Consider the following 9,541-nt stretch of genomic DNA (forward strand, 5'->3'; position numbering starts at 1 on the left):
ACTGATAATTGGCTTTGCCTGTAATCCTACTTATTTGAGGTGTTCTGCTGATTTATATTTTCTCTTACCTTTGCCAAGTCAGTGGAAATGCTTTCAGACACTAACGTAATTTTGCAACTTTTAGATATTCTTCAAAGTGACAATTTCCAAGTAGTGATTACCTGAAAATGAACATTATTGGAGTCAAGTTGCAAAGATGGAAGAAATAAGAAAGTATAGGAAAATATGAGGATAAACGAAGTGGAAATGTTAGGAAACAAAGCTAATCGGAGTGGAAAAATTCACATTGGGTTTATAGAGACAGCCAAGCTGATAATGATAAAAAGTAAACACTAACAAGATCATTAGGAAAGCTAGTGAAGCGCATGAGAAGAACAACAAGGAAGAAGGTGAAACTTTTCATAGTGGCATGTCTTGATGGTTCACTGATAAGCATCGTTTCCAGCTGTCACTTGCGAAGAAAAAAGACATTAATTTTCCATCTCAGAGCACAAGCAGCGGGAAAAAAGTCAATGTCATTTTGAGGACACGCACAGTTGTTTAGAGAAGCTAGAAGGTGAACAGATTGAACACGAATCAAAAAAAACTAAAACATTTGTTTCAGATAGTTTAGTACTTTTTGCAGTAACTGTGGAGACACTGCTGATGATATTTGAATGTGCATAGAAAAGATATTCACGGGAAATGTTTAGAGCCTATCCTATTCTGACAATTTGAGCTCAATTATCTCTGTTGCTATGAGAAATATCAAAAATCTGCCAACTGATAAATTATTGATGATATTACGATGAATACATTATCAGTTGAAGATTGTTCTATATCTGTTACAGGAATCAAGATATGTGGGCTCAAAGTGCAAGCACAGGCTGGCCTCCTATTAGAGCAAATATACATATAATTCCAACTTCAAGAATATTTGAATTACCATAAGTATTTGAACAGAAAAAAAAATAGAACACCTTGAAGTTGACTGTCAGAAAGACATTCTATTGGGGTGAATACGGTAAATTTGTAATGAAGTTCTCTAGACTTTTTTGGATTACGGTACGTTAAAGAATTAGATATTTTTATTATGCAGATTAATGAATTATTTCAAACAATCGTTCCCGTGGAAAAAACTCACTTCGTAATCTGTTTCGTTACTTGGATGAGATATCAAAAGTTAAAATATTATTTGAGTCCTTGCGACGCAGCTAGTTAGCAGGTGGAAGCCTTCGACACCCGTTTCTGGTGGGCGTGGCCTAAATAGAACTAATTCTAAGCAACCAAAGATCATAGTGCTAAAAAAGAGAAAGTTTTGCGAAGCACATGTCTTTCTCCCGCAAAACAATTCAAGGTTGCTTGAATAGTAGATCCTAGACACCAATCTGTCTCGCTTCTTCTCTATATCTAATCTTTGGGAGGAAGGACCAAAACACCTAAGGACCTCGCTGCGCAAAGATGAAGGTCACGCGGTATACCGCGAAAATGTGACAACTATACAAACTAATATAAGAAAGAAAAATTGGGTAACACAATGACTCTAATGTGTACATGAGCGGATCAGCTATAATTCAGCCGTCGGAAAGACATTCAATTTCCGCCAGAAAAGAAAAAAAAACGAACAAAACTGAAAACAGAGTGAGGGTTTCTCATAAATAATTGGCACACTTAAAACGCTCTACTTGTTCTGTTACATCTAGAAGTGTGAGCTCTCGTGTTTTTTTTTATTATGGGTTGTTTTTTTTTATGAACAGATGATTATGATAGAGAGAAGAAATAGGAAATCAGTGAAAAAGATTGCCAAATATCAGATAGAAAAGATTAGTTACCGTATTCGCTCTAATACAATAAGCCGAGCCTATGCTTGCACTTTGAGCTTAAATATCTCGGTTCCTGTAAAAGATATCGAAAATCTGTCAACTGATAAAATATTGGTGGTGTTATGAAAAACGTTTTATCAATTGACAAATTTTTGATGTCTCTTATAGAGATTGAGATAATTCACCTCAAAGTGCAAGTATAGGTCGGCCTTTTATAAGAGTGTTTAGGGTAATAACGAGCAGAAAGTCAATGAAAAAATTTGCTCTAAAAATTGTTCGCCAAGTAGGACGCTAAACTAAATGAGAAAATCATCAGTTGCTCAACCGGGAAGGAAGAAAAAGTACATGACAGCTGGAACAAACCAACCTCACACGAGTGCTCACTGTTCTAAAAGCAGCTGTTCTAAAATTGTTGTATACTTTTCGAAATGTCCACAGAAAAAAGCCTACAATCGTTATTTGGTTATGAATCATGTTCTGGAGAGATAGAAATCATTTCACGTCGAAATCCTCCAAGAAATAGTTTCTCTTGTTACTAATTAGTTTGAATTCTATCAAAATTATCATCTTTTTTTTTGTTGTCCACATGCCATCGTGTGTTTGTTGAAAAATAAATTGGACTCTTTGTGAGAGTTCATTGTAAACAGAAAGACTAGAAAAAAGGGAGTGAAAACGTGCAAGCGGAGGAAAAAAAGAGGTAGAAGCGGGACAAAACAGATTACCGTACAAAGTACACCCCGGATAATCGTTTTCAATTAAAACCAACAACAAAATTTGTATTTTTGGTGGCAATTTGCGCTAAATAATAATAGACGAATTTTTAGATAAAAAAGTATCAAAGATCAGATAAGAAATTGAAAAGTGAACTTTTTGAACTTCAAAGCACTAAAATGCGTTCTGATATGTTGATTGAATGAACATCAACATTTCAGAATAAGAAATTAATGTGTTTAGTGTTCATCAAATTTCTAGCTCATAAATATCTGAAGCTTATTTCCAGGCTTTTTGAAAAGTCTAGGATGGGGCCAATCCTTGATATTTGCATTGAATTCTGTCTAGAGTTAAATGGGTCATGAATAATAAAAAGCATTTCTGGAAACGGCTACTTGAAAAACCCACATGTCGGTAATATATGAGTATGGGCGTTATAGCCGGCTCACGAATTTGCTCTCAATAAATTTAAGACAATATTGAAGGATTAACTGAAATAGGATGTTAAAGTCAGCTCTTGCTTTCAGAGAAATTAATCCGAAAACAAAGATTAACTAACTAGTAAGAAGAAAAACCCGAGACAAGTTTCTTTTTCTCCGAACAACCCAAACCACTCAATAAGCTTCCATTTTCTATTGAGATTACCTTTTTTGAGGCGCCACAAATAGTTTTTTCTTCGCAGAATCTCAGATCTCGTTTTAAAAAAGTTCAACGGAACTTATCTCTCAGGAGAAAAAGAACAAAAATAATCAACCGAGACACGAAGCAAAGGAAAAGAAGAATCAAGGAGGCTGACCTCGATAAAGAGATTGAGTTGGCTAACGGAAATCAGTGAGAAAGCGACAACTGCAATTTTTTTTATTTTAATGATGAAAATGTGTGAAAAGGTTTAAAGAAGTAGCGTATCTCACTATTTTCTATCGCTGGATTGAAATATCGTAAACCCAATAATAGAAGGCCACCGAATCATTATGTTTGAACTCCTATATCTCGGTTTCTGTGGAAGATATCGAAACGTAGTCCACCAATAAAATATTTTTGATGTTATGGTGAACATATTGTCAGTTGAGCACTTTTTGATATCACCGACAGGAACCGAGATATATGGGTTAAAAGTTACCGGTTTTGATGGCTTTCTAGTAGAGTGGTTATGGTAATTTGATCACCAAGCTCTTATCCTGGAAAAAAAAGGAATTTTTAGATGAGGAAACAAATTTTGTAACCCAGTTTAAAGGGGAAACAAGCTACAGTAATCCAGGCCACTATGGGATTATTTAGGATTTCTATGATACCTAGAACCTCTATAGTAGTCTTGGTATCTGTATCCTGTCCCCAAAGAACAATTTTCAACACACTCACCACAACGAAGACACTTGAATAAGTGGTTATTAACCACTGCCTATCAGTTGCTTGTCACTTCTATTCAGCGAGCCACCAAAACCTCGTAAAAAACGACGAAAATGAGGTTTGAAAAGCAGAAGACGCAAGCGGGGACACACACAGAGACACACTCTCACTCACTTGCTCGCTCTGCTCATTTTCGACGTTTTCTCCGCCCATTTTTTGTTTCGAGCACTGGCACACTCCGCTGACACCAAATGCTTACTTCGTTTTCAAGACCTCCCAAGAAGGCGCGTGAGAGGTAGAGGAGAGAAATGAGTGTAAACTAACGATGTTCAAGGAAAATGGGAAATGATTCGATTGTAAGAAAAATGATAGAAAGTAACACTTTAATCATCCTTTTATACAAGAAGAAAACATCACAACACCGGTTCAGCCACAAGTCTATGATGAATGATGGAATTATCAAGTAATCTTAGGGCGAAAGTGAACAAAGAATGTATTGGGAAAAGAGATAAGATAAAAATGAAAAAATTAAGTTTGTACTTTTCCTAAATCAAATTTTTGACGAGACTATAGCTAGGCTAGTGCGCCTTTTCCGCGTTTTCGTTGCTCGGTTCCTCACTGTCGAATGTCTTTGCTCAAAGGCTCACGACAATCTACATAGTTAATTTTCAAGTTTTCCAAAAAACACCGCAACAATTTTCCAGCCCGACCTCTTTGATCTACCCTTCAGCTCGAAAGCCGCCCGCCTTGTGTCTACCTCTGCCCTTTTTTAGTACACTAATTTTTCTCTCTCCTTTTCAGACAAGTTTTCTCACCGATATTCTTTCTTTCACTGTTTTCTCATACACGCTTACCACCTATGTCAGGTGTTTTTTGTTCTTCAACTAAGCGGTAAGACGTTTTTTGGAAACTAATGAGAAAGATGGTTTTGCATCCATCGTTTTTTGTGTTATATATTATTTGTTGGGCAAAGAAGAAGATACAGAAACAGTTGGAAGCAAAAAACCGTTTCGATGTCACATGATCCGTTGTCAAGATGTGATAACACGGAAGTTTTGTTGGTTTTCATCATTTCTGAAAACGACGAGGTCATAGGTCAGATGTCCTCTGAGTTTTGCAGGCTTCAAATTCCAGTTGTCGGTAATTAGATCATATCAGAGCTTGGAACTTTCATTTTTTCAAATTTACTGTTTAGGTACTGTAGTTCATACAAAATCGAGTTCGATTGATTCGAGTAATCAAATTTAAAAAAATCGCAGTTTTGAAGTTCTGAGCTCTGCATTTTCTTCGTTTCTCAGATTTGTTGTCTACCCTGGAAAAATAAAAATGTTCAGAAACGTGATTCCCATTACCATTTTCAATTTCTGCATTGTCACAAATATATAATTCCCACTAAATTGCAAAAGACAAAATTTTATGACAAAACCAGATTTTTTCTAAAAGTTTTTTATACAATATTTTAGTTTCAAAACTCATTAAACCTATTATCATACATCACTCGCATCTTTAGCACAGTTTCTCAGAGACCCATACAGGTTTTTCAACATCATGAGGAGGAGAGACAGTAAAAAATTCATTGGATTCAAATTTGAAAAATTGAAAAATAAAAGATCACTAGGAAATGAGGTAGAATAGAAATCTGATGAGACCGGGTGTGTTGGAATAGAAGAGTAAACAGAAGACGTATCAAGAGAGACGTATCACTAGTTTCCAGAGAATGATGTGGACGGTTCCTGGTTAGCATATTTTTTCTTGATATCGATACTGTTTTTGGTAGGCAGAATTGAAGAAGCAGCTTGGCAGGTGGAACTCTTAGGGACCTGGAAAAAAAAGATGATGCTACACGACTTGAAGAAACGTATGATTTTTGCAAATGATAAGGCAGTGGCACGATTCTTACTAGCTCTGATCATGGTTCAAACGAGATTGGTCAAATTCCGAAACAGATAACCATAATTGATACCAATTTTAAGAGACCCGGATATTTTTCACAAAGGAGTTGAGACAGCAAACAGTTTGAGGAACAGTCTAGGGAACGGACTCGCGCCGAACTTATGGCCATCGGTCGACAGCCGGTTTGCCGCTTCCGTAGCTCAGCCGGTAACGGCACTGTGCACTTGAAATGTTTCTCATGAGTTCAGCTTCTCATGGGGTTGTCTAAAAAAATCTGACAAAACTTCTTTTGGCGTCTTGCCTCGATCAACTTATTGGGAAATTTCGTTTCATGATTCCAGATAAATATTTTCCAGAAATCTACCCATCGCTTCAATATCAATTATTTGAAAAACTCACAATTGTTCCCTTGCTGTTCCCTTTTTCCTTTGGCGGAGTTACAGCCTCGACGCATCTCTTCTTCGGAGCTGGTGGAGCGAAATCGTCGTCAACAGACATCATCGAACAGAGGGCAATAACCGCTTCAAGCTCCGCATCGGACATTTCAGCATACTTCTCCGGTTGATTACAAACGTTCGTCGCCACTTGCTCCTCAACAATAGATTGTCGAGACGGAATTGAGTGTTGATGCATTTTGCTGCTGAAAATACGGTCTTTTATATTTGAGAAGCTGAGAAAGAGAAGAGGTGACACGAAGAAGGAGACGATGCCATGCAAAAATACGCAAACAAAAATAGAGTGATTTACAGGAAAAATTCTACGCAAAATACCATTTTTAATACCGGCATGTGTCAAAAATCAATAAAAAGTTGAGAAACCTGATATACGCTACCATATAATTTTTAAAAATTCATAAAATATTACTGATCTACTTTTTATGTAAAAAAATTCTCTGAGAGGATTAAATAGTGAAGAACTGACATAAGACGTCGCAGTCTGCATGTGTGCGTAGCGGTGTTTGCGGTGTGGGCGACAGCTGGCTGCGCTGTGTTTCCCAAACAAAAAACATTTTTCTTTTCAGGTTTCCAACATTACCGGCAAGAAATATTCTTCTTTTTGGTCATCAGAATTTTTTCAGAAACAAAACAAAATTGGAAAACGAAATTTATCAGTGAAATCGATGAATCTACGCCATATGTATCAGACAATTTGACGGGTATTTCATTTATAACAAAAAATGAGATAAAAAGTTCGAAAAAAGGAGAGTCAGAAAAGAAACGAATATGACCGGCATACAATAATAAAAGGATTTCGGAATGGGTGACAGCAAAATCACAAATTACTCGTTAAAAGAGAGAAAAAACAAAGATGATCGAGAACTCCATTGGTTTATAATTATGAAGAAGATGGGATAGCAGGATTCATTGGACCAGTGAAAACCGAGCTTGACTCCAAATTTCCGTCGTCCTCTTCCTCTGATCCGGTTGGAGCCTGAAAGAATGCCAATGAGCAAAAATGCAGTCTGATTAGTTGAAAAACGTGAAGATTCCAGTTAAAATGGCAAAGAGAAGACAAAATTACAGGCGTCAGCTTTTCTTCTACCACAGTAGTTACTGAATCTGCCACGTACCTCAATCTTCGAACGCTTCTTTAGAGATTCCTGTCTATCGCTAGCTTTAGAACTTCTTTTTGGGGCCTTTGGGACGGCGGTCCGTGAATTCCCTGAGTCTTCCATCATGCACAAAGCGGCGACGGTTTCAGTTTCAGCATCAAGTCGGTCGACGCTGTCTTCAGCTCCGTTTGAGTCGGTGGCGGCTTCATTGTCTTCAGTAGCTTGCTGCAAAATTGAAATGCGTGTACTTTTGTATGCAAATTGATACTCTAGAAAAATTTGGCGAATTTCGGACACTTTTCAGAGAAATTGGGCAAGCACTTGGCTAGCTAACGTCGAAAGTCTGGGCAATTGGCTTGCAAACGCCCGAATTTTGGGCATACCGCAGCCTTGTCCAAGACCCACGTTCACATGGGCAGCTTGACAAATGGATGCTCAACTCTTTCCCAGAATTTGTAAGAATCAGTTCCTCTTCTTTATCATACATTCGCTGAAACAAATCAAAATCTCACCATGTCTCCGCTTTCCTGACAAGACGCTTCTCTAGAATTTTCCGCATTCTGAGCACCATTGATTTGATTGGCACTTTCCTCGGCTGATCGTTTTTCAGCCCACTGAAAAATAAATCAGCGTTTTTCTACCTTTTCCTTGAACAAAACTGACCGCTCGTCTCCGTTCTATATGTGCTGCAACAAGTCGTTGTCTCTCCATTTCATCTACCTCCACGAACGCCTGCCTGATCTCTGGCGAAAATTGAGTTTCATCGAATGGATATCCAAATCTTCGAGCTTCTTCTCGTTTCCATACCGGTGTTTGGATCAATTTCCATTTATATAGTTTTCTGGCAAGTGGCATGACGAAAACCGCGATTCCAAGTTTCTCAGCCGGTTTTTTCGTTCTTTCCAGCACTTTGACGTACACTTTCAACACGTCTGCTTCAGTTTCACCAAGGAGATATGACATATTAGACCTGAAATTAGGAAGGAAAATTTTTGGAAACTGAACGGGTCAATGATTTCGAAAATATGCGCACAAGAACAGGTGCGAGATATCGATTTTTGCAAAGAAGAGTGCGCAAGAAAATGCTTGGGGCACGCAAAATAACGAAGACGAATGATGCGTGTGTGTGTGTGTGTGTGCGCAGAGTGTTGTTCGCCTGCCGCGAATATAAGATCTCTCCTTTTTTTCCTCTCTGTCTATGTCTGAACCCTCTCGTCGCAGGTCAAATCCATGAATATGGGTGTGCGATTAAGGAAGACATTGGCCACTGTTTGAAAATTTGAAAGTTTCATGCAGGAAAAATACACTTTTCTGTATTCTTTTCACAACACATTAAAATAAGGCATTTTAAGACAAATTAATTTATTTAAATTATTGGGAGAAAAACTCGTTACGCACTATTATTATAAAAATAAATTATAGGTTGAAACGAATCGATGAATTGATCCTCTCTTTTTCAATATATCAGAATCGAGTCTTATCAGTCGATCTCATATAGTAGAAGTAGCACTCATTCCACTCGGCTCTGTGCTCTCGTTTGTTGAGCATTCTGACAATCAGCTCCCAATCATCAGCAAGGGTTATTTCTCGCTCCATGCGAATTCTCGCCAACGGCTCCAGGATAGGACCCAAGTTGGAATTGTAATGACGTCCGAGGAAACTGTAGAACAAGTCCTGCAGCATACAAGTTGTAAACTGATCCGAAATTCTTATGTTGATGAATTTGAGCACCAGCTCGTCACGGTCCCGAGTGGTTTCGTCGCTTTCAGAGAAGTCCCTCACTGGGCATTCCGGCCAGTTGAACATTGGTGAGCGGTCTGAAAATTCGTGTTTTTTTAATGTTCAAATATACTTCTTAGATATGGAACTTTCGGCTTTATATGATTTCAGCGGTCCCTAGAGAAACGGTCCGCAGTGAAAACAGCGGTCCGCAATGAAAATAGCAGTCCGCAGGGAAAATAATGGTCCAAAAAGAAAATAACGGCCCGGAGCGAAGTTTGCGTTTGGGAATTCAGGAAAACCCTATAAATCCTGTTTTTATTGAATTTTCAATTACCAATCGAATTTTTATGTTGTTTTGTTGGTTTTTTTAACGCACGTTTGAAATTTCGTACTATCATTAAGATAACGTAATGTTTTTTATAACGGAGTAGTATTTAGAGAAAAAGTGATCAGCTTAGTAATAATTTTCGTTTGTTTCATTCTCAATGCCTTCATTTTGTTCATACATCTGTTC

At 37.8% G+C, this 9,541-nt stretch overlaps 3 protein-coding genes across 3 annotated transcripts in view; all 3 read right to left on the reverse strand.

Annotated features, from left to right (window-relative positions):
• Positions 1-5,563: 5,563 nt before the first annotated feature.
• Positions 5,564-6,296, reverse strand: CBG28020 (the record flags this gene model as incomplete). The annotated part of the gene is made up of 2 exons (XM_045240405.1): positions 5,564-5,680; positions 6,153-6,296. The coding sequence occupies 2 exons, from the start codon at positions 6,294-6,296 to the stop codon at positions 5,564-5,566; spliced, it is 261 nt and encodes an 86-aa protein (XP_045098415.1).
• Positions 6,297-7,088: 792 nt separating this feature from the next.
• Positions 7,089-8,268, reverse strand: CBG28021 (the record flags this gene model as incomplete). The annotated part of the gene is made up of 4 exons (XM_045240406.1): positions 7,089-7,184; positions 7,324-7,530; positions 7,818-7,919; positions 7,969-8,268. The coding sequence occupies 4 exons, from the start codon at positions 8,266-8,268 to the stop codon at positions 7,089-7,091; spliced, it is 705 nt and encodes a 234-aa protein (XP_045098416.1).
• Positions 8,269-8,769: 501 nt separating this feature from the next.
• The window catches only part of CBG05297, a gene marked incomplete at both ends in the record, with an annotated part of 6,138 nt that continues 5,366 nt past the window's right edge, over positions 8,770-9,541 (reverse strand). Inside the window, one exon of the mRNA XM_045240407.1 lies at positions 8,770-9,122. Within this exon, the coding sequence (XP_045092900.1) occupies positions 8,770-9,122 (353 nt within the window). The remainder of the gene's footprint in view (positions 9,123-9,541) is intronic.

Source organism: Caenorhabditis briggsae (genome assembly GCF_000004555.2).
Source record: "Caenorhabditis briggsae complete genome, chrX, whole genome shotgun sequence".
NCBI classification, from domain to species: Eukaryota; Metazoa; Nematoda; class Chromadorea; order Rhabditida; family Rhabditidae; genus Caenorhabditis; species Caenorhabditis briggsae.